We start from the raw sequence: 26,737 nt of genomic DNA on the forward strand, positions 1-26,737 counted from the left end.
CCGCAAACAAAATAAAGAGATTATGTATGTTCTTTAATCCTAGTACTTATCATTCGTCTTCGCCTTCATCCTTAACACTGCATAGATACAAATAATGCCTGTTCCAAATAATTCGTTTTCATATTTTACCGTTGTTTCCTCTGATCCATTCAGGTAAGAAATGGTCAGAATAAGACGGGGGATATGTAGGTATTGTGGAATAACAACATCGGTGGTTAGTATTGCCAAACGGAGGGAAATTTCCCTTTTTGCGGGAATTTTCAACATAAAAGGTGATAAAGGGAAAAAAGTTAACTCAAATGGAATTTTTGTTCCAGTCCAAATTGTAAAATATTAAGAAAAAATCAAAATATTTGAAAATAACAGGAGGGAAGTTTTTTTATAAAAGTGGGAATTTTTAAGGTAAGTTGACGGAAAAAGCTTACTAGACGGTTGGCAACACCAAAGCCTTTGGTTGTGGGGTTTGGCACCTTTTGGTTCTGCGGAATGGCCGAATGGCCCATATTGAATTGAATGTACCTAAATTCAAATTCCAACGATGTAAAAATACTCATGATAAACTCGAAATGGTAAAGTCATTTCAATTATGAAAACAAACTTTTAATAGTATGTAAACTTTAATACAATTAATGTTTAAACTTTTTTACCATACAACAATTTTGAAATGAAATTCGTCCAATACTACCTACATACACAAATTTTATTAATTATTCTAAAAAATAACGAAGTTAATAATCTATAAGGCTAAATATTATACTTCCTATACATACATATTATTTTTAAGATAATTTAAAAGTATCTACTTATAAGTATAAGTATGTGTTAAGAATCTTGGATAAAGGTATATTCTAAGAATAACCTTTTACGAATATTTCGAGATCCTACGTACACGAATGTACTCAGTATATTCGGTACGAGAATATACTTTGAAGTATATGCAAAGAACATGAAATTTAGAATGTTTTTTAAGGTACATGCTATGCTTGTACTACGCATATACTTAAAAAGAATATACTCCGAGGAATGTTGGTAGTATATGTTTGAACATGATGCGAACATCTTTGTTATGTGAGTGGTTATTGTTATTACATTCTTTTTTTCTATTTAGTTTGCACACTGTACGTTACATCTTCTAATGACTTCAGTCCTCTTTCGATCTCTCAGCGTATTTCCTGTAATTCTTCTCAGTACTCTCTTCTCTGCAGTAGTCTTTGTGTTGTGGCTGTATCAGGCCTTGTTTCTGATGCATATGTCATTCTTGGTCGTACACTGGTTTTATAAATTCTTGACTTCATCTCACTGTTAATATGTCGGTTTCGCCATATAGTGTTATTTGCTTTTTGCGTTTGGTTTCTCACTTCTTTGTCCAGGTCTCCGTAGCTGCACAGTTTAATTCCAAGGTATTTTGTTTCCGTTCTGGATATTTACAGAGCAATATCTCTAACCCAAGGTAGCTATAAACTAAATACAGGGTGATTGATTAGTAGGGTAAAGCTCAATAGCTCCGCTATAGTAATAGATAGAAATAAAAGTTAATAACAAAAATTTTAGCCACCTTTGAGCTTCATATTACAAAATTAGTTAGAATGTTACAGGGTGTTCGATAACACAGTGGCAGACCTAACTTATGTTTTTTTAAATGGAACACCCTATATTTTATTTTATATTCGAAATCCTGTTAACTTCTCCATCACAAAAATATAAAGGTTTGTAATGTTATACAGGGTATTTACAAAGTTATAACCAATTTTGTATGAAAATCGTAACAAGTTCAACTCCCTGTATAAATAAAAATAAGCACAACAGCAATGGTTTATTGATGCCATATTTTTTTATTTATTGTCAAAATTTTTAAGAATTATTGATATTGCTAATTTTTTTATATCAAATACAGGGTGGGTCAACACGCAAGTACATTATTTTCTCAGTAATGTCAAATGGAACACCCTGTATTTCATATCATTATTGAAAAGTAACATTAACATACTTTATTTTTATATAACATTCCCTATGCCCAAATTTATTAGTTTTCGAGATATTTTCATTTTTCAGAGCAAATTATTTTAGGTGTTTAAATTTATCTAAATTTTAAGTAAGCCATGACTGAATTGACAATTGAAGATTACCGATTATCAGTCCGGTAATCAATGTAACACTGTAGCAAATAAAGAAGTAAAAATAATTTATTAGTAATACATTTTACAAACAAAAACACAACCACTACATGCAACATTTTTGAAACAATTAAAAACTATCTTTTTATGTAAATGCAACAAATAAACAAAGAAAATTAGTAATAATTTTTACAAAAAACACACAAACACAAAATACAATATTTTGTGAAGACAATTAAACACTATTTTTGTATGTAAATGTAACAATGTAACAAATAAAGAACGAAACATAATTTATCAGTAATGCAATTTGCAAAAAAACATGTTTGAAAACATTAGAAGCTACTTTTAATAAAATATTTTTAATATTTAATTACATAAGGTGTTCAAAATTATCTCCTAACACATTTATGTACGCCTAAAAACGATCATTGAATGAGCTACTTACTCTACGGAGCATTTGTAAATTAACATATCGAAATACACTTTGTATTCTATTTTTCATCTCATCCCTTGTTGTTGGAGGTATTTTATAAACTTCATTATTAACGTAACCCCAAAAAAATCAGTCCAGTTTATTAAATTCTGGTGATTTGGGTGGCTACGCTACTGGTCCATTGAAAAATGAAAATATCTCGAAAACTAATAAATTTAGACATAGGGAACGTTATCTAAAAATTAAAGAACGATAATGGTACTTTTCAATAGTGATATAAAATACAGGGTGTTCCATTTAAAATTACTGAGAAAATAATGTACTTGCGTTTTGACTCACCCTGTATTTGATATAAAGAAAATTAGCAATATCGACCATTCTTGAAAATTTTGACAATACGTTAAAAAGTATGGCATTAATAAACCATTGTTGTTTTGCTTATTTTTATTTATACAGGGAGTTGAACTTGTTACGATTTTCATATAAAATTGGTTATAACTTTGTAAATACCCTGTATAACATAACAAATCTTTATATTTTTGTGATGGAGAAGTTAACAGGATTTCGAATTTAAAATAAAATATAGGGTGTTCCATTAAAAAAAACATAAGTTAGGTCTGCCACTGTGTTATCGAACACCCTGTAACATTCTAACTAATTTTGTAATGTGAAGTTCAAAGTTGGCTACAAGTTTTGTTATTAACTTTTATTGCTATCTATTAGTATAGCGGATCTATTGAGCTTTACCCTACTAATCAATCATCCTGTATAATACATCGATAATAGAGAAACGCACGAAGAAGACGGATTGATGATGTGGAAGAAGGCCTAACCCACAACGGATTGTCGAGCCACTTATGATGATAATGAATAGAGGAACAACTAAAGGAGTACGCTGAACCATAAAATAGAACGAGACCAGGCAGCATTTAGGCCAGATGGGCAGACTAATGACAAGGTATACAGAATTGGGATAAAGTATGGAACCAAGCAAATATCTTTGAAACGAAAAGAACAATATTTATGAAACTTTCCATACAAGTACAGTGACGCAAAAGGCATCTGATGCCATATTTTTTGTTACTACTCCACTTCCGGTTTCACCGGAAATACCCTTAACTTATTTACTTTAAATGGGACACCCTGTATATTTTTGCAGATTTTAAAAGAAGTTGTTATTTTTAATTCATACATACCAAGTTTGGAAGAAAAAACTATTAAAACAATAAATAACTCTCTTTACAGTTAAAAAATAGGTTAATTTATTTACGTTAGACCAATGATATTAAAAATAAAAAAAATAATTTCAAATGTTCAAAATGTTTGCTGTTTACCTCCTGACAACGTGCAAGCCTATAAATAAATTAGTGAGTCACTTTTTGCAAGATTTCTCCACGTATTAAATCACATTCATCAATTATTATTCTTTGTCTCAAATCCTGCAAGCATGTTGGTCGCCTAACGTAAACACGTAATTTTAGATAACCCAAAGAAAAAAATCTAACGGGTTGAGGTCCGGAGAACGAGCGGGCCACTCTATGAATCCTCTAAGTCCAATCCATGGCTTTGGAAAATTCACTTCCAAAAAATGAAAATTCACCATAACCTATCATCATTAATATTTCAATACGATCTTTTCCACTTAAATGAACCATTTTTAATACAAGTTATTTCTGTCAATTAGTTCAGTAACAGTTTTACCTACTATACTAAATTCAAATAAGTCATGCAGTGCATGTAAACAACAATTTTAGTCTACAGTATAGAGTATAGATGGTACTCGTTTATTTCCTATTACGTTGTATTTATACAAAAAATTATCTACATACACTTTTTAACAAATTTTCTCTACCAGATTTGGTATGTATGAATTAAAAATATCAAGTTATTTTAAAATCCGCAAAAATATATAGGGTGTCCCATTTAAATTAAATAAGTTAGGGGTATTTCCGGTGAAACCGGAAGTGGAATAGTAACAAAAAATATGGCAACAGATGCCTTTTGCGTCACTGTACTTGCATGCAAAGTTTCATAAATATTGTTAATTTCGTTTCAAAGACATTTGCTTGGTTCCATACTTTATCCCAACCCAGTATATTAAGAAATATAATAGAAAGAAAAATAGAGGAAGGGGAAGAACTATATTTGACCTTTATTGATCTAAAGGCAGCTTTTGATTCGGTTGACAGGGAAAAAATGTGGAAATGTCTGAAACAACTAGAAGTACTTAAATCGTTAATCAGAATAATATAAAGTACATACAAGACTGTCAGTCACAAGAACAGTACAAGTGGGGGCCAAATATCCAATGAATTCAAAGTAATCAAAGGACTATAACAATCAAAGGAGAGATTTAAATATATTTTGTGTCCGTTTATGTTGCCATGGGCTTATCGAACATCTACAGAGATTTGGTAGATATCTATATCGTGCTTTCAGTATTTAGCTAATATTTGTTGTACGTTGAATAGCTGGATAACAGTAGACCGTCCTGGTAATCTTGGTATTCTTCTATTATTCGCACTGTTAAGTAACCCAATCTCCTATTTATGATCCACGTAAACACCTTATAGCTCACACAAAGTAAGGATATGTCTCTATTGTTTTTGTAGATAAGTTTCTCACCCTTCTTGTGGATTGAGCATATAATTTCTTTTTCCACATTATTGAAATTTATACTGTGTTCCTCATGTCTGTTATAGTGTAAGAGCTAGAGCTGAAAAATCATCGTCATAAGTAATATGGAGTTTGGCATGTGAAATGTGTCTAATGTATATTGATAATTATGACCCCTTTCAGGCTGACACCTCAGTGGATACAGGGAGTAGCAATAAGGGATGAAAGGGGAAAGTTAGTGTAGTCTTTAAAGGTTTTCACCTCCTATTTTGTTAAACCTCCATCGATTTGCATGAAAATTGGTGACTAGTTAGAGCATACTACAAGAAATAAAAATGATTTGGTGCCAACTTGCACTTTTACCCTGGGGGTGGATACCACCCCTTCTCGGGGGTGAAAACTATTTTATTAAAAATAACCCCACAAATCGATAGAGGGACAAATAATAAGTAAAATTTGTTATATCATGTTATTAAAATAAATTAATACTTTTTGAGTTAATAAAGATCAAAGATTTGTCTGTTTAAGAGCACATGCGTGAAGTTACGGATGATAAAAAGAACATATTAATTAATTGTATGTTACTAAAATATTATTTTTATATTATTTCGATATTATAAATTTAAGTGTATTCGAATCTTCGAAATCTTCTGGGCATATTCAATTTATATTGATAGAAAAAATTCAATTAAATATCTAAATAATATAAAAATAATAGTTTACTGACATACAATTAATTAATATGTTCTTTTTATCATCCGTAACTTCACGCATATGCTCTTAAATAGACAAATCTTTGATCTTTAATAACTCAAAAAGTATTGATTTATTTTAATAACATGATATAATAAATTTTACTTAAAATTTGTCCCTCTATCGATTTGTGGAGTTATTTTTAATAAAATTGTTTTCACCCGCGGGAACGGGTGGCACCAGGGTAACAGTAAAAGTTGACACCAAATCAGTTTTATTTCTTGAGGTATGCTCTAACCAGTCACCACTTTTCATGCAAATCAATGGAGGTTTAACAAAATAGGAGGTGAAAACCTTTAATGACTGCACTAACTCCACTAACTTTCCTCTTTCATCCCTTATTGCTACTTCATGTATCCACTGAGGTGTCAGCCTGAAAGGGGCCATAATTGTCAATATACAATGGACATATTTCACAGGAAAAACTCCATATTACTTATGACGATGATTTTTCGGCTCTAGCTCTCCGTCTATTATGCCATTTGTCTATCAGTGCATGATTGAAATTAAAAGGATTACTCTCAATATTTTATACTACGTGGTATTAAAAGGATTTACAATCTGTATTTTCTTGGAATTCACGTAAACCTACCGATACCACAAATCGATAAAATGCTCGCTTTGGTATGTATATCTACATATAATACAAAATTCTTAATAAACAAACCAACCTTTCCAAATGGTTTTTGACGTTATCTATTATAATTTCCGCAAGTATAATAGTTATTAGAATATCTTAATTGCTAGTTGTTTGTGGTACCTCATATTTATCATTTTGTTGGGAAGTAATACCACATTAACGAAAAAAAAACAAGAACTTGGAATTTCAGCAATTTGTCATACAAATATGTATAGTGATTATATAGTTGAAATATTGAGATTTCATTGTTGCCTTTACCTTTAAGGCTGGTTTATGTTACACCGGGCCGTGGAGGGCACGGCGCGTAGAACAATAGAAAGCGCACGTCCTCGGCATTTCCCGGTGTCGCTCCGTCTCCTTGTAAGATAAACTAATTAGCCAACGGTTATTTTAATGGGTTACAAGTCAAACAATAATAGTACCTACTGAGTAAACTTATATTTTTATAAAACTTATTAAAATATCTAACATAATAAATCATACAAGTGACAACCATGTTGACTGGCTTGAAGTTAGCCATGTCATGTCTAGCACGCAGCCCCTTGCTACGCTGTTACACAGCTATATATATATATATATATATATATATATATATATATATATATATATATATATATATATATATATATATATATATATATAATATAGATAGAATAGACTGCATCCTCAAGAACCACTGCTTGATATTTGAATATACAGTCAAGAATACCATAATCTTATATATATATTAATGTGATATTCAAAGATCGGTGTGCTCAAAGCACTTGATTAGATAATTAACTAATTAATTAAATTTAATTTTAATGATGCACTTATGATTTAATCACACTATTTAATGCTCTAATCTCAGGGTTTTATATTCTCGTGCTTCAATATCTCCTTTGCTTTACATATGATAAATAAGGTCAAAGATTAACGGAATAAAACACATATATGGTACAAAAGCATCTATTGAAATAAATTCACCCTCAAAATATCCTCTAAAAATAATATTTCCTATTCTGATTATTGAAATAACCCTACCACTATCTAAAGTACTTATTGAAATTTGCGTTATGAATAATTCTACAAAAAAAATAAAACTGTCTCTCGGATGATGAGTTGTCCAAATTCTTGTCTCTGGTCGCCTACAATTTACTCTTAGCAGCCCCCTATGTAGTCAGCAATCTCGCAACAAATTATTGCAAGCCTATTGTCATTAATGACCCCCTACAGATGCACGTATCTTTCAAAAAACAATGCTAGCCTTTTCTCCTCTCGATAAAATGAATCTATTTCTCGTTCCGGCATGCAACGGTGACTCTTGGAATATAAGTAGAACAATATAACTTACAATGCTTTACGTGATGAGCTTCCGTCAGGACACTTATTTCAACAAACTCACAACTATTCACTTATCTGCCTTACTAATTCAGGAGACTCTTAGAGATCACCACTAGTCGACTTAACGATCATTTCACAACTGATTCTTCTTCCACCCTCTAACATTTCGCTAAACTCCCATTCTTCATACCTAGCCCCTCCTTTTTCCTTCTTCACCAATCCGAGTTCCTCAATTTTATCCCCATCTACCTTTCAGATAACAAACACCAATTTTCCCTACCATTAGAAATTTCCTAAAACTAATTACATGCCAATCGGTTTTTTTTTCCTTTCTTAATATCTAAACAAAGATTACATTCATTTAAATTTCTAAATACAATTGTTCCCTCGCCGCAAAAGTCCATTTGGGAAACCCGGTCTCATTGTCCAAACACATAACCACTTTCTTATCATACTAACTGTACAAAGAAAATACTTAATCCCTATTTAAATTTTGTTTACCTACGGCCATCCAAAGATAATTGACTTTCATTTCTTCGAAATGAATTTTGGTATATTTTTATTATATGTTTTAACTTTTCTAAAATATTAAGATCGAAACCATATTAATTCAAATTTTACATATCTTAACAATATATATATATATATATATATATATATATATATATATATATATATATATATATATATAAAAATAAATAAGCAAAATCATTGGCTAATACTCGTACAGTGAATGCGAATTTAGTTGGAAATATATAAAATGATGAAGGGTCATCATTCCATACATCTCTGTGCAACTATATACACCGGTGTTTCGGCCTATTTGTTTATTTATTTATTTCGGTATTTCGACCGCGGGTCTTCTAACAACCTGACCAAAATTGGTAACCTTGCTCCTGTAGTAATCCTTTTACAAGTTAACAAACAACTTTTTTAACTTGCTACACTATACTGACGAAGCCCAAATAGGCCGAAACACCGGTGTATATAGTTGCACAGAGATGTATGGAATGATGACCCTTCATCATTTTATATATTTCCAACTAAATTCGCATTCACTTTACGAGTATTAGCCAATGATTTTGCTTATTTATTTTTATATTTGTACTCGATTATCCAACATCATTTTATATATATATATATATATATATATATATATATATATATATATATATTAAACAGTCATAACATAAATCCGGCTTTATTCCTACGTAGGATCGCCTTCTATCATTATCTTCTCGTTTTGATATTAAGATACTTTTTTAATCCGTAGATTTCATCATAGTCCTTTCCATGTTGTGCATTAAAGGATCTTTTGTCTATAGATCAATCCAACATATCTAGGCTTCTAATAAGAAACTCATCCATTAATCTTTTCGAAAAACCTATGAGTGCGATGTCACATTATGAGTTTTGACGGGATGCGGTGGAGACGCATCCATTTCCAACGCAACCGGACCTACCTGTCACACTATGCGTTTTGACTGGAAGCGGTGGAAACGCATCCGGTCAAAACGCATAATGTGGCATCGGACTGAAAGTTTTCCATTGAATCGAGTTGGGGAAAAAACGGATGAACCAAATGCTGGCGATCCACTGGTTCTCTCAACATTCCCTCCGCTTCCAATACAGAAATTGCTAGCAATTTCTTTTTCAAAATGTTTTTGAGACATCGTTACGCGCTTACAATCTGCACCAGACTAAACGCATAGTATAGTGTGACAGATCGGTGCGGTTGCGTTGGAAACGGATGCGTTTAGCACTAGGGGTGACATTCGCACCTGACCAGGTCAACACCATGTAGGGCAGTTAATGAGGGTATTTGACTCCGAATTCCATCCTACTACATCGATTTACTTGATATTTTCACAGTAAGTAGGGAATAGTTCAATAAACAAAGTCTACCCTATGCCGATGTGCGCTTTATCTTGGGGGTGGTTCCCACCCCTTCAAGGGGGTGGCCATTTTTTTGGTCAAAATAAGGACGGAAGTGGCTAGACAGCCGAATTTTAAGCAAAAACTGTTCTACAATTTTTTTTGACAACTCAATACGTTTTCGTTGAAAAAAGACACCTTTCGGACGGTTTTTTGCAAATATATTAAAAACTATGCATTTAACGAAAAAAACTATATAAAACATTTTTGTAGTTTATAAAAAACAAAGAGATTCGTTCCTTCATAAATCTTCTAGTTATAATACAAAAAGAGATATGGTAGGTGAAACAAGGGCAGATCCAGGACCGATTTTCGGGAGGGGCCATAAACTTTTTTTGGGGAGAAGTACCAGAAGTACGGAGGGTAATTTTTAAAAATTAGGGTTACAATTGTGAGTTTTAAGTCACTTTTCACACACTTTGAGAAGTGCCTTAAAACTCACCATTCCTGCCATAGTACCGATTCCTACACATTTCTTCGGATCCAAGTACAGCTCTTTCAACAAGTTTAATACTATTTTTTTCAATGCTTCTCCTGCCAGGCCTTGTTCTTTCCCTCTTTCTTGATTTTCAATAATTATTTTTAGGTACTCATAAGCGTCAATGAATTTGACAAAGTCTTCACGAATGTTGTTATTGTGTATGTATCCCAAATTTAGAGAAAGCTGTTCCACGTGGGATAACGTCAGTCGTTTCGTCAAATATTATTTTTGTTCAATTATTTCTTCACCACAACATGTTATTAATTGATTTTGACTGCTGCTACTAATGCATGTTGCTCAGGAAGATGCTGTGGATAGGTGTTATTTAAGAGTCTTATCTCCTGATGCGATTTTAAACTTTAACACTGTGGTGCTAAGGCAAAACCCGATATGTCAAAAAACGTGATTTTGCAGCAGATGAGTTTAAAAGTTCGCGGTGTTGTTGTAATAGTGGACATATCGGAAACAATTTTATTATCTACTGGTTACATGGATGCCTTTAGCCATGTAGGATTTTGTCATCACATTCTTCATCGCTCAGTGTACATATTGGCATTAAAAACGAAAGTCGATAATTTTTGACATATCGGGTTTTGCCTTAGTACCACAGCAATTCCCCTCATTCCTAGGTCCAGCATCTTCGTCCAGAAGCATAAGGCCATCATCACGATGGTCTCTTAGAGGAATATTTTGTCGACCTAAGAACTCTATAGACTATAGACTCTACTATTGGTCGTAGTCTTCCTTTATTTTTTGTTTCTGTTTAGACCTCTGAGAGTCTATCTGGTTAATGACTGACTTTTGAGGGTTGCGATAACTTTTTAGAAAATCCAGCTCAACCTGAACGCACTGCTTGTGGTATGATGTTTTTTCATGGGTTTATATGACTCCGTCTTTGCTCATGAGTTTGGCAAAATATGTTACAAGGTTTCGTGACAAGGCTTTGGGCTGTCATCCCGTTATTGTGACCATATTTTTCATTAGAAAAATGAAACGCAATATTTGTAAAACAATTCCTTTTGACTGTGTGAAAATACCAACCAACTTCTTTGTTCTAAGTGCTAGTGACCCAAGTAACGCTTCACTTCTTTTTTGTTCTTTGTGTGTATATAGAATATGGAAATTTGTACGATTTTGATGGCTGTCAAGATCGTTCTAACAATTGGTACTCTGTAAAATTATCAACATTTTGATTTATAAAAAACCCAAAAGTCATTCTTGAAGCTTCTCCGTTACTTCTTTTTTTCAACTCTAGTCCAGAAAACGTATTTATCCCCTGTTTTGTACATATATATGTGTTTGAAATTAAAAACATTTGAACTGCAAATATTTAAATTTATATTATTCTAAATTCTCGGAGGGGGCCATGGCCCCCATGGCCCCCTCCCTGGATCCGTCCTTGGATCCGATTATTTACAGCTGACATTTCATCACTATCATCACTTGACTGACACAACATCGCAAAAGCACAATCTTTTTGTCATTCAAATTTCATTAAACTACTTCACTTGATAGTGGTTCTAGCTCGACTGACAGCGCAGGTGACCTCCTTGCTATGTGCTGTCGACATCGACCGCGACTTAACTAGTAGCATCCACCGCGACCTACACCTCCACCTCGACCCACTTGTTCTGTTCTTACCCTTACGAGTTTTAAGAGTACGAAATTGAAAAACCAAGACGAAGGATAGGAAGAAATGGAAGCTGATTCTGGAACAGATCGAGATCCACCATGGGTTGTAGAGCCAATGGTGATGGTGATGAATTCTTAGACACCAGAATATGACCCGCCAGTTTATAGCCCATTTTCAGAATTTAGGATTATCAGGGAAAAGAGAATAGTTCGCAAAAATTATTTGTTTATTTCTGTTAAAAATTATTGAAAATTGCGTATCCGTATATTTTTTTTCTACGAATTTTTTGTGTGGTAAATAAAAACTAGATTGTAATGTGTAGATAATTAAATAATGCACGGCGTTTCAATGGATTTTGTTTTATGACGTGATTACATGAACTATTTATTCACTGCGATTCAATTTAGTTTCTGACCTTTGACACATTATAATTCTGAAATTAAGGTCAAAGAAAAAGCGTCGAATAGTTATTCGATTTTCTTCACATGGAACAATAATATCAATTACAATATTCTAAACGTGAACCAATAAAAGGGACAACAGGAAACATATTTTTTGTTGAATATTTAATATAAAACAAAAGTGTTTAAACAACAATAGAGTTAATAATCTATTCATCTCTAACAACTTGTTAACTTTTTTATTTTCCCTACTAGCCAGAAAGGTATTTTCTTGATTAATAAGCGTTTGCGAAACATATGGCTTTTAAACTATAAGCTGACCCAGGCAACCAAATAATGTTTACAAAACGTTGAAAAGACGTCATAATTATCACCAAACCACGTCAGTTTATCACGTTTTTTCGACGTCGAAAGTCACGTGAATTTGTCCCACCATAATTGACGTCATTTTTATCACTTTTTAAATACGTGATATTAAAAACGTTTTTATGTCTTTTTTTAGATTTATTTTTCATTTTATGGTTTTAAAAATACACAATAATTATTCGTATGGGCATTGTTGGTAATGCAATTTTTTCATTTAACTGTTTTAAATTTAGCCCATAGGCTAAAAGTAAAACCAAATGGAATATTCTCTAAAATGAATAGAATTACAATACCCTCAACGCAACATATATAGAATTTTCACTTTTTATATAGGTATACTAACTGTGTCAAAACTTAAACAATATATAAACTAATAAATAATTTATTACAAATTATCCAGCATATTATCATAATTTAACGATATCCACTAAATCAAAAAGAATCATATAACCTCAAAATTTCAAGAAGATTTCAAGAAGAATTACTGAATTAAACTAATTCACTTAAGCAAAAACGAATAAAAATCTCTTAATTGGTACGTTTCTTCAACTAAATATCTATACTAAATTTACAATCAAGATGCACTAGAAATAAACAAACCAAGACACGTTATGAATGCTACTAAGAGCACTCCCGAATCATAATTTACAACGTATATACATTGTAAATCCCAAATCATGATTTCCAAAGTTTATACATTGTAAATTATGATTCGGGAGTGCTCCTAGTATAGCATTTAACGTGTCTTGGTTTGTTTATTTCTACTGCATCTTGATTGTAAATTTAGTATAAATGAAAAGTCTTGTTTTACCACACAAAGCACGTAAACAATAAATGAAAAATTTCTTATAACCATAACGATATAAACGAAATTGTTTGGAGTCAATATAAGATTAAGGGTCGGTTGTTCGAACGCTAATAAAAAATGATCATTATCAAGTATTTAATTACTGTCACAACTGTCAATGTCAAATTTGATTAGGTTGCTGAAAACATAATTATTGATTACAATTATGAAATTAGTTAATCAATTATGTTAATAATTGTTATGTTAATTGATTAACTAATCTCATAATTATAATCAAGTATGTTTTCAGCAACCCAACCAAAGTTGATATTGACAGTTGTGACAGTAATTAAATATTTGATAGTGATCATTGTTGATTAGCGTTCGAACAACCGGCCCTTAAGCACCTCCCAATTTTGTGACGTCGGACTTCTGTCTGAAATCTGTAGACTGTCTGAAATGAAAACGTTTTCCGCCAAAGCGGAAGCGAGTTCTTTAGCTTCCAGTATTTATTAGTTAAATCCGCTACATTTAGCTTGTTAATATTTTGGTAAAGACCGATATTTAGGTAACGAATTTTCATTAAAAATTTCTAGCTGAGATAATATATTTCCTTCTATAATTGAGTGGAATTTCTAAAGCTTCTACATGTAAAGCTTTATTATTTGGAGTTGATTTCATAGCTCCTAAATAGCTAGCCCAATGGGTTAGCGGGGGACAACTTCGAAATTTCTAAAGTAAATAGATAAAACCACAAACCATCTTTTGAATATTTACTAACAAGGATTTCTGGGGAATTTGATCGGACAGTCAATTGGTAGATTTTATGAAAGTAGAAATTATTTGCTACCAGTGGCGTAGTAACACTTAAATAATTTTCTTACAGAAATTTCTATGGATAAATTTCTTACAGAAAAGGAAAGGTTAGGGGGGTATTTTACCTTTACCAGACTTTCCTCTAGGACAAAAGAATATTGTGCAATTTTAGCAAACCTTATATATCTACGTAAAATATATTTCATGAGTCAATATGAGTTGCGAAGATCACAGTATTCCTGTATTAATTTCATAAATATTAACTTTGATTAATCTTTGTAGGAGTGCCAATTGTACCTGGAACTGATGGACCAGTCACAACCTCAGAGGAAGCGAAAGAATTCTGTAACAAACACGGTCTACCCGTAATTTTCAAGGCTGCCTACGGAGGAGGAGGTAGAGGAATGAGAGTTGTGAGGAATATGTCAGAAGTGGAAGAAAGCTTTAAAAGAGCTTCGTCAGAAGCTAAGAGTGCGTTCGGAAATGGAGCTATGTTTATCGAAAAGTTCATCGAAAGGCCCAGACATATTGAAGTCCAACTTTTAGGTAGGTAATGTTTTTTGTAAAGGGTTTTCGCGCTGTGTCTCGTAAACTATTACAACTTTATCCCTATTACTTTTTATCATACAATGTAAAATATTGTACAGTGATAAGCGCGCTAATAACCGGCAAAATAACTAGTAACTAAAAGAGATGAAACTAGTGGAGGTGGAAATGATAGTTATAAACGTATAAATTAACATTACATAACATAATTTCCCACCTTTAGACGTATCAAAGGAGTATGACAACTGTCACTGTGACAATAGAATTTTATAAAATACTCCTGTCACAGATGTCTAAAGGTGGGAAACTATGTAAAGTAATGTTAATTTATCCGTTTATAACGATCATGTCCACCTCCACTAGTTTCATTTCTTTTTGTTTCTCAATGTATCATGTTTTCCATATTTTGCGTTATTTTGCCGGTTATTAGCACGCTCATCACTGTATAAAAGTTACATATTGAAAAAAATATCGCAAATTTTTGAACAAATTTTCTTTTGGGTATTTTTGTAGGGTGTTCAACCCCACAAACTTGGAACCTAAGCTTAGACTAACCCCCCTCCTTAATATAAAAAAAATACCCAACCATAAATGTAGTTTTTTAATGGACTATTATTTTTTGTTCCTCGATTAGGTACTTGTGTTGTCTTTTAAATATTAAATATTGTACATTGCAGGTGACAAAGCTGGAAACGTTGTGCATTTGTATGAACGTGACTGCTCAGTACAAAGAAGACATCAAAAAGTTGTTGAAATGGCGCCCGCTCCTCATCTCAGCCAAGCAGTGCGAGACAAAATGACAGATTTAGCCGTTAAATTAGCCCGACATGTTGGATACGAAAACGCCGGTACCGTTGAGTTCTTATGTGATGAAAAGGGCAATTTCTATTTCATTGAAGTCAATGCGAGATTGCAAGTGGAGCATACGGTTACTGAGGAAATTACTGGAATTGATTTGGTGCAGTCGCAGATCAGGATTGCTGAAGGAATGACCTTGCCCGAGTTGGGAATCAAGCAAGAGAGTATTAAACCTGATGTGAGTATAAGTATTGATCATTTATAGAGTATTTCATATTCTTCCCAAGTAGCAATTTTTCGACGCATTGGTTGTCAGTACAAACAAATGCACTGTCTACAACGTTGCCCGAGAGCATTTTCAGTTGTTTCGGCCAACGTCCCCTACCCCGACTGACATTACGATGTTACAACCTGTAGTTATACGGGCAACTAATTTATTACCATTGTGACAACTACATATCACAGTTCAGTTTTTTCAACAATCGCAACGACTTAAAAATATAGTTTTTAGCAACGACTCTGTTCTGTAGTTGAGTAGTTGTCTGTCATGTCACGACCCTGTGTTGTTCTAGAGGTGTGACACCTGACACGTTTGCGGCAACTTCCAGAGGAGAAAGAGAATTTACTTTATAACCTTATTTTTTTCTTATTATTATATATTTTATTTTGATGGAAATTTTCGATTTATTTAACAACCTGTTTATTTGTTTTTTTAATAGCTGGTTTCCATTCCATTGTTTTATCAGTAGATTTGAGATTTGATAACCTTAATCTTTGTATCTGCTTTGGTATATCGTCAGCGAATGCGAGAATTTGCGTCGATATGTTAAAAATACTTCCATTCATTCTAATATTAAAAAAGAGACACGCCATCGCGTCCCCCTGTCTTAGACCATTATTAATGTCAAGAAAGAACCGAAAACTCCTTCAATTCTAACGAACGAGCTTACGATTTGCATTGTTAGTTGAGTCAACTCAACGAACTTGGGTGGGATCCCAAAGTCTATCATTACATTATACAGGGTGTAACAAAAATACAGGTCATAAATTTAATCACATATTTTGGGAACAAAAATAGTTTGAGTGAACCTAACTTACCTTAGTACAAATGTGCATTTAAAAAAAAAGTTACAACCCTTTGAAGTTACAAAATGAAAATCGATTTTTTCCAATATATCGAAAACTATTAGAAATTTTTTATTAAAAATGGACATGTGGTATTCTTATGGCAGTAGCATCTTAAGAAAAAATTATAGTGAAATGTGGACACCCCATAAATATTTTATGGGGGTTTTGTTCCTTTAAACCCCCCAAACTTTTGTGTACGTTCCAATTAAATTATTATTGTAGTACCATTAGTTAAATACAATGTTTTTAAAACTTTTTTGGCTCTTAAGTACTTTTTCGAAAAGTCAGTTTTTATCAAGATATTTTGAATATTTATCAAATCCACCACATATTTGTATATGGTTAAATACGATTATGGAGACTTGGTAATAATATGAAAATTTATGTATGATTTACATTTTTAGGTATATTTTGAGCAATATTAAAAAAGAAGCCACATCTCGATAAAAGGTGCCTTCTCGAAAAAATATAAAAAGGCAAAAAAGTTTTAAAAACACTGTGGAATGTACACAAACATTTGGGGGGTTTAAAAGAACAAAACCCCCATAAAATTTTTATGTAAACATATTAAAAAATAAACCTCAACTGGATAAAAACTGCCTTATCGAAAAAATACTCGAAGAAATAATCGAAAAGAGGCAAAAAAGTTTTAAGAATATTGAATTTAACTGACGGTACCACAATAATAATTTAATTAAGACGTACAAAAAAGTTTGGGGGAGATTAAGGGAACAAAACCTCCATAAAATTTTTATGGGGTGCACAAATTTCACTATAATTTTTCTTTAAGATGTTCCTGTCATAAGAATGCCACATGTCCACTTTCAATAAAAAATCTCTAATAGTTTTCGATTTATTCGAAAAAATCGATTTTCATTTTGTAACTTCAAAGGGCTGTAACTTTTTTATGTGCATATTTGTACTAAGGTAAGTCAGGTTCATTCGAACTATTTTTGGTCCCACAATATGTGATTTAATTTATGACCTGTATTTTTGTTACACCCTGTATAATGCAGTTCTTTTAACGCTGTCATAGACTTCTTTGAAGTCAACGAAGAGATGGTGTGTATCTATGTTATATTCTAGTGACATTTCTATAATCTGCCTATGTGCTTCTATTTTATGTATAGACTTTACAGCAGTAAATCCGCATTGATTGTATCCTTACAAAGGATATATCATATCCTTTTTAAAATATTTAAGTCTTTCAAACAATACATTGCCGAAGATTTTATACGCAGATGCTAACAGAGTAATACCTCTGTAGTTATTACCATCCAGTTGGTCACCCTTTTTATGTAACGGACATATTATTCCCTTTAACCACTCTTCTGCTACCAATTCATTCTACCATATAAGTACTAGTTTATGGATTGCTGCAAAAAGTTCATCACTACCTTTTTTTATACATTTCCGAACATTTCGATTCCTTTTTTTCCTCTTCGTTAATTTTCTTGGTTTGTGGGTTGGACATCAGATTTCTTTAAATAGATTGTACGTCTGAAAATAATACAGATCATTTGATTGTTTAGGGCTTCGCCATCCAATGTCGTGTCACGACTGAAGATCCAGCCAAAAACTTCCAACCCGACACAGGTAGAATTGAAGTATTCCGGTCCGGAGAAGGTATGGGTATCCGTCTCGATGGAGCCTCAGCCTTTGCAGGAGCTATCATTTCGCCATACTACGACTCGTTGTTGGTGAAAGTCATAGCCCACTCGAAAGACTTAGCCAGTTCCTGTGCCAAAATGAACAGAGCTCTTAGAGAGTTCCGTGTCAGAGGCGTCAAAACGAACATTCCATTTTTATTGAACGTGCTCGAAAACCAGAAGTTCCTAAACGGTTCGGTGGATACCTATTTCATCGACGAAAATCCACAGTTGTTCAAATTCGCCCCTACGAAGAATCGAGCCCAAAAACTGCTGAACTACCTAGGAGAAGTCTTAGTAAATGGTCCTCAGACGCCTTTGGGAACGACCTTGAAGCCTGCCGAAATTAAACCACATGTGCCTGTTGTGTCGCAAGGTAAGTTGTTGGAAATACTTTCATGTTTAGACGTTTGTAAATAATAATTTGCTTAAAGCTTATGCGGAGCGAAAAAACAATTTAAATGATTCTCTCCTCTTCAATATAGGTAAGAACACTACTTAGCCCGATCAGAGAACGGAAAATTTTACGAAAACCTCCAAAAAAATAAAGGAAGGATGAAAATTTGGGAATAGGTGATTGAAATTGTCTATTATTATATAAGAAAAACTTAACAATTCTACATCCCCTCCGTTTTACAAAAATTGGAAAATACAGGGTGAAAATTTTTTTCTCGGGGGTGAAAAAATATACGTTCAAAATAAGTCCGGAATTGGATAAAATGACTAATTCTAAACAACTTTTCTTCTATAGAGTTTCTTCACTAAGTCAATACTTTTCGAGTTATTTGCGAGTAAATATATTCATGTTTAACAAAATAAAACATGTTTTTGGACGGTTTTTCGGAGATAACTCAAAAAGTAAGTATGTTAGCGAAAAAAATATTTTTATTAAAAATATAGCTCATAAAAAATTGAAAAAAATGGTGTATACATAAGGTCTGTAGACCCAGTAGAAGCAGAGTTGCAGTTAATGAATTGTAGGTTCTTCTTCGTCAAATTCCAAATCGAATATTTCAATGTTAAATAATCAAAAAACGGGGCACTTTTCAGGGAAAATTCATTACAACTTTTTTAAAGTGTTTAAAAAAGTTTTATTTTTGATTAAAAAAAACCTCTAACATTAAAAGTAAGTAAGTGAGTTGCGCTGAAAATATTGTTGGTCCCTTTTATTTTTTGGTAAAAAAATTGCGAAAATCACCCCTTAATTAACTTCTCAAATAAAATTAATCGTTACCACTTTACAAGTTACTTTACTTATGTATTTTTTATATTATCTATAAGTTTCATTGGTTCAAAGTGCTCAGTTTAAAAAAAAATTGGGTTTAAAATAAAAGATTTTTTTTTTATTTTGAAAAAAATCATAATTGTTTATGGAATTAACTTAAAAACAATTTGGAATACCAAAAATCTCAAAGAGTAATAAAATGTACGTTTTGCTTTTATGAATATTTTTGATTTTTTGTTTTCTTGTCAGACAAAAATTGGTTATGCTATGGCTGTTCAAAATTTGAATAAACTCGTGATTAGTTACTCGTTTAAGCCGTTTTAACTACAGCTTTTTCAAAACGAAGCACTTTGAACTGATGAAACTTACAGATCATAATATAAACAATACATAGTCAAAGTAACTTGGGAAGTGATAATGTTAAAATGTATATGGGATGCTAATTAGGGGGCGATTTTCCCGATTTTTTTACCAAAAAATAAAAGGGACCAACAATATTTTGAGCGTAATTCACTTACTTTTAATATTACAAGTTTTTTTTAAAAGAAAAATAAACCTTTTTGTAAACACTTTAAAAAAGTTAAAATGAATTTTCCCATAAAAGTGCTCCGTTTTTGGGTTATTTCATATTGAAATATTCGATTTGGAATTTGACGAAGAACCTACTTTTTATTAGCTGCAACTCTGCTTCTACTGGGTCTACAGACCTTATGTATACACCATTTTTTTCAATTTTTTGAAGTTATACTTCTTTACGATCGAGAGTGAAATTTTATAATGCCGGGCGCATGCGCACACAGACAGTATGTATTTAGTTGCTAATCTTTCAAGATATGTATGTATCAGCGCTGTCAGCGCAAATAAGTCATATTATATCATATACATGGATATATTAGTGTTCTTAATAAATGTATTATTTATTATAATTTTTGTGTCTTTGGATTTGTCTTCCTCTGGAATAAGATATTTTATAATATTAGTAAATATATTTAAAGTATTTTTGTACACTTCACTTGGTCTATTAAATTTGTCAGTATGTATGAGAAATCTTGTAACCTGTCAAAGAAAAAGGTATATAGCTCAGTGGTAGAGCGTGTGACCGGAGATCAAGAGGTCCCGGGTTCAAATCCCGGACGATTCATATTCTTTTTTTTTATATTTTTGGTATCGTTTCAATAAAATTTTTTTAAAAGTGGTAGGTAAAGAAAGTTAGTTTAATATTTAAATAAAATACAAATAACCTCTTAAATATATTAATTTCGTTGAAATCATAATAATAGAAGTATAACTTCTTACGTGCGTACCAAATACACACATTCTTTTTTATGGGGTATATTTTTACTAAGAATATTGTTTTCGCTAAAATACTTACTTTTTGAGTTATCTCCGAAAAACCGTCGGCTGCGTCGGAGTATTCTTAAAATTCTGTAGACTGACCGGGTTACAAATCAGGAGGTACTTAATATGAAGAATACTTCAGACACATAATGGGAAATGAATCCAGATATGCCCTCCTACAAGCCATCCTGCAAGGAGAAATATTTGAAAAGCGAAGTTCAAAGAACCGCAGAACTTGGTTCAAAACAACGTCTGTGCAGCTTTTCCGCACTATTGCATGCTCCATATAAAATAAAGATTGCCATGATGATCGCCTACATTCGTCACAGATAGGCACATCAAGAAGAAGAAGAAGAAGAGAATAAGCTATAACAACTTGTCTAGCAGAGAGTTCAATGGACAGTATAGGCTTCACATCTGACTACAAAACTAATTGACTAAGATTCCTTAACATATTATTTAAAGAAATAACCCCAAGAAATAGTAATAAAACTGTTGAAACCACAACGTTGAAGATGATAAATGGTGAAAAAAGAATGGAATATTTTTGGAATGCAATTCAGTAATAGTAGATGCACCATGATTTTTTGTAGATATTTTTAAGTTATAGTATTATCTTTTATTTTGCTCCGCAATTTTTTCCTTTATTAAAGTTCTATGTATATTATAATATAGTGTCCCCCATGTTAGATACAATGTTTTATGTTTTTAATTTAAATTAATTTTTAGAAATATGGTATCTAAAAGAAACGTATAAATCTTGTTAAATTTTTATAAAATACACCTCCAAGGAAATGAGATTTAATACAAAAAATTGTGAAATTGTTATTGTGTAAAAATATTGTGTACAAGTCAAGAAGGCGAAGTATACTAATTTTTTTATCATTTTAATTGGCTTTAATTTTGATTGAAAATTTCAAAATTGGCACATTTTTTCATCTAAATTTTATTCATCTCATCACTTCATACCTAAAGTAGGTTTTTCAATTCGGCTTTGGATCTATTATATTTTCTTTGGTGATGGTAAAAAATTATTTATTGTAAAATGATTTCTGTACGTTTCTTCTTAGTAAAACTAAAAATATGTACTAAACAGTAAAATTATTTATATATACTAATACTAATACTAATAAAATAATTATATACTTATACTAATTAAAACAAAACTGCCGTTATCTCTTTTTCATCTTTACTCAGAATTGAGTATTATAAACTGTATTTCGGTCCTTTTCCTTGACGAAGGAAAGGTAAATGCGTGGCCAAAGTGTCTTCTATTTGCTTTCTTCTATTTTCGTCGTCTCTGTGTTTATATATTGTAAAAACCTGAGATACAGGATGCAGCCAGAAAGCAGTTTATTAGCGGAAAGTCTTAGATTTAAAATATTGTTTATAATTATATATTTTTAATTTCAATTATTCTAATTGTTTAAAAAGTAGTAAACTTTGTATCTGGGGCTTTTCGTTGTTTTCCTCGTATTGCGAGAGATGTCGCTAGATTGCGTCTCAAAAGGTGGAATCATTGCATAGCGATGGTTCGCCTTAAATAGGCAGGGTTGTTGATGTTTGTTTCAGAGTTGTGACTGCATAGCTCCACCGAGGACGCATGGGATGCAGAAATAGCTATCTGGAGATGGTGGTCCAACTCTGAATCAAATTAAAACAAAACTGCCGTTATCCCTTTAGTAAAATTATTGTGTGTTTTACAATTTCTACATGTAGAGATGCAGAATGTATAAACTATGGCTGTTATTTTAGTCTGTAGTTTATTTAAAAAAAAACTAACTCTCAGAACATTATACGCTTAGTAAATTTAAGATAAATTTGTACCAGGTATTTATGGTACTGACAAACCCAGACCCTGGCGAAAAATGCCAGTCAATTGGTCTATTCAAGATCTCAATCGAGAATCTATGGTACTGGCGTCTCCAGTACCACTCGGGTGGCCAAATTCCAGAGTTTAGATCTGGCGCCCAGACCAGGCAAAGGCTAGGCCAACACTGAATCCCTGGTTCTCACGCATCTATGATCTGTTCTTGGTAAAAATTCCCCCATCCGACGATATCTACTTAGCGGCCAATTGAATTCTGCTTTTCGGCTTTTACCAATGAAAATAAACGATATGATTTTGTTTATCCCACTCGAAGAGACACTAAAGGGTTTTTCTTCGAAAATTTGAGACGCAAATTAAAACCTTATACAGAATGAGAATTTAAATACCTAATTAATTAATGTTCAAAGTAAATAAATTACTGTTTAGTGCATATTTTTATTTGTTTGTTAATAATTTTAACTTTGCACGTGTTTATTTACTGTTTTTTATTTTTTCTAATAATTGGCACGCTTTCGTTTCTTGTTCTTTTTAACAGAGTACCTGGTGACGAATCCTGACCATGTTCCAAGTTAGTATACACTTTTTATTTATGTTCTTTTTGTTTATAAGAAAAGTTTTCGATTTCCATAATATCTGCATTTTAAAGAGACAATGGTGAATATATAAAAAAATCTCAGCTCTGGCGTAGATCTGTGATCCCCCAACAAGTTATACCTAGTGCTGAATCGTCAAAAGGGCCATAGGAAACACAATGGGAAATTCTAAACTGTTGAATTCCTGCTTGCCTTATTATTTTACATTAAAAGTCATGAGAAACCGAGAAACTAAACACAATCCATATTTTACAAAAATATAATACATTTCCCAGAGTATTTTTGTAAAAGTTAGGCCACACGTAGTTCAGAATGTGTATAGAATAGAAATATGCTTTATTGTCACTGAAATTTTTTACAATTTTATGGACAAAGCTTACATACAGTCAAAAGAAAAACATAATATAAATAACAAATAACAACTACAATTTACTAAAATTAGATAAATCGTCAATAATGTACAGTATAAGATATAAAAGCCAAGTCAAAAACAATTTATTGCAAAATATATATAAATTGCAAATTGAACATACAACAAATAAAATAAAATAGGTACAACATAAGGAACTGACAAGTTTATGCTGCTGCGCATGGAACCCAATTTTCTTAGTTATTCATTAAGAAATTCTTCTATTGAATAATATTGTCTTTTGGATAGATAGGCTTTTGTCATTTTACGGAACTTAGGGAAAGATGTTGCAGATTTAAGTTGTAATGGAAGATGATTGTACAGTTTCTTTGCGGAATATAATATAGATTTCTTTACTAACTCAGTGGATGGAATCGGTAAATAAATATCAAAGATTGAATTTCTGGTGGAGTAAAGATGATTGGGTCTTGATGGAAAGACATGAAGGTGTTTACGAATTAAACAAACCGTTTCTAGAATATATAAAGATGGAAGTGTTAAAATTTCGTGATCTCTGAAGTAACTTCTGCAATGTGTAGATCTTCTGAGGCCAAACAAATATCTTATTGCTCTTTTTTGCAATCTAAAAATGACATCAAATTGAGCAGCTGTACTAGAACCCCAAAAAGGAAGACCATATCGAAGATGAGACTCGAACAACGAAAAATATGTTATTTTAGAAGATGCTAAATTGAGTTCCCTTGAGACAGATCTTATTGCATAGCAAGCTGAGGCGAGTTTCTTACTTAACGAATCGATATGAAGGGACCATTTGAGGTTGCTGTCTAAAAAAATACCAAGAAATTTTACAGAATCAACGGTACTGATCTGGCTGTTATGAAGTGGCAAAGGTTGAAGAGCTCCTTTATAGGATAATGCTACTGTTTTATTTACGTTAAAAGAGAGTAAATTAGAGTCAGACCAGGTCTTTATCGTCAGTAGATCCGAAGTTATAGTTTCATGAACAGATGCAATAGTTGAGTTGCTCCAAGTGATACTGGTATCATCAGCAAAAAGAAAAATTTTCCCATTGATTTTTAAATTAGTGATCTCATTTATAAAGATAAGGAACAGTATAGGACCCAATACTGAACCTTGTGGTACTCCACATACGATGTTTTTGAGACTAGAGTCAGTATCATTTGCTCTAACTAGTTGTTTCCGATTATTCAAGTAGGATTGGAACCAATTCAAAGAAATACCTCGAACTCCATAGAAATTTAGTTTTGTAATCAAGATGTCGTGATTTACACAATCAAAAGCTTTGGCATAGTCGCAGAAAACAGTGGCAGTATAAAGATTATTGTTTAGTGCTTGGTAAACCTCATGTAGTACAGAAAACATGGCATCAGTGGTACATTTATTTGTTAAAAAGCCGAACTGATTTTGTGATAAAATGTTGTTATCAACGATAAAGGACATAAGTCGAGTTTTAATGAGTCTCTCAATAATTTTGGAGAGTACCGGTAGTAAGGCAATAGGTCTATAGTTGCAGGCATCAGATTTTTCGCCACCCTTATGAAGAGGAATAATAATGGCTGTCTTTAGGCACTCTGGAAATTTACCTTTTTCGAAGGAATCATTAATTAGTGAGAGGAGGATTTCCAACACATTTTCTGTGAGATTAGAGAAAATTTTTATAGATAGTCCATCAGTACTACAGGATGATTTGCTTTTGATACTATTGGGTTGCGTTTAGTCACAATAAAGTTAGATATCAGACTAACTGAAATTAACAATATTATATTGTCAATATTTTTATTTTATGATTTAATGGTTAAAAAGCAGTAAAATTAATGAAATGTACTCAGTTGAGGAAAAATCAGCAAGAAGCAATTAGTAAATATCTGCTGTATTATGATATTATTACAATTATCGTGTTTACCAATTACTTTCGTAATATCACGTTTTGGCATTGAACTAAATTTCTTTGTGTGCTTTTGCCACAAGTTTTTTGAACTTGTCAAAAACAGGTTTCGAAATGTGGCAACATATAAACGAATTTATCATTTATTTTAAACATTAATTACTGCAGATATATGAGAATCGAAGATCTTTTTTAATTTTTAGTGTAAAAAACAACTATTGCTGCTTATTGGCTTGCGCTTTTTGAGAAAAAAAAGACTGCTTTTTTGTATGACAACGTTGTCATACTTCAAAATTTTAAAAATGACAGCAATTAAAAATGTTACTTAGAAAATAAAAATGTGTTATCCTTTCAGTTCCTCAATTGTTCATTTTTAACAGGTGGTGGATCATATAAATGTCATAAGTAGTTTTTAGTTTTACATAGTCCAAGTATAATGTTATTATTTTAAATAATAATATTAAATTTAGTGAAAAACAAACAAGGTTTTAATATTTTTCAGACCAACCAGGTCACCTGAAAGTTTTTTTTTTTATTTTTTTTTTCTTTATTTACAATAGTGTTTCTGTTTATTTAGGTATTGAACCACCAAAAGGATTCCGTCAAATCTACAAAGAACAGGGACCAGAAGCCTTCGCGAAAGCCGTTCGAAACCACAAAGGAGTCCTGTTGATGGACACCACCTTCCGAGACGCCCATCAATCTCTTCTAGCAACCCGTGTCAGAACCCACGATCTCCTAAAGATCTCACCGTTTGTAGCTCACAACTTCAACCAGTTGTACTCGCTGGAGAACTGGGGAGGAGCCACCTTCGACGTAGCTCTAAGGTTTCTACACGAGTGTCCATGGGAGCGTCTTGAAGACATGAGAAAAATGATTCCTAATATTCCTTTCCAAATGTTGTTGAGAGGAGCTAATGCTGTGGGGTACACTAATTACCCGGATAATGTTGTTTACAAATTCTGTGATTTGGCGGTAAGTCTCTTAGTTAACATATAAATTTCCCTAGAATCTGGGGACAAATTGATTTTTTATCTCGCTCCACAAGGCTC

General features: G+C 32.3%; 1 protein-coding gene across 2 annotated transcripts in view; it reads left to right on the forward strand.

The window, feature by feature from the left end:
- Positions 1 to 26,737, forward strand: part of LOC114326335 (pyruvate carboxylase, mitochondrial) — a 107,028-nt gene that overhangs the window by 73,780 nt on the left and 6,511 nt on the right. The window contains exons 4-8 of one of the 2 annotated variants that reach the window (XM_028274665.2): positions 14,584 to 14,847; positions 15,525 to 15,883; positions 18,306 to 18,798; positions 23,352 to 23,384; positions 26,263 to 26,660. In XM_028274665.2, the coding sequence (XP_028130466.1) occupies positions 14,584 to 14,847; positions 15,525 to 15,883; positions 18,306 to 18,798; positions 23,352 to 23,384; positions 26,263 to 26,660 (1,547 nt within the window). The remainder of the gene's footprint in view (positions 1 to 14,583; positions 14,848 to 15,524; positions 15,884 to 18,305; positions 18,799 to 23,351; positions 23,385 to 26,262; positions 26,661 to 26,737) is intronic. The other variant, XM_028274666.2, reaches the window with a different exon arrangement.

This window comes from Diabrotica virgifera, chromosome 6 (assembly GCF_917563875.1).
Source record: "Diabrotica virgifera virgifera chromosome 6, PGI_DIABVI_V3a".
In the NCBI taxonomy this organism is placed as follows: Eukaryota; Metazoa; Arthropoda; class Insecta; order Coleoptera; family Chrysomelidae; genus Diabrotica; species Diabrotica virgifera.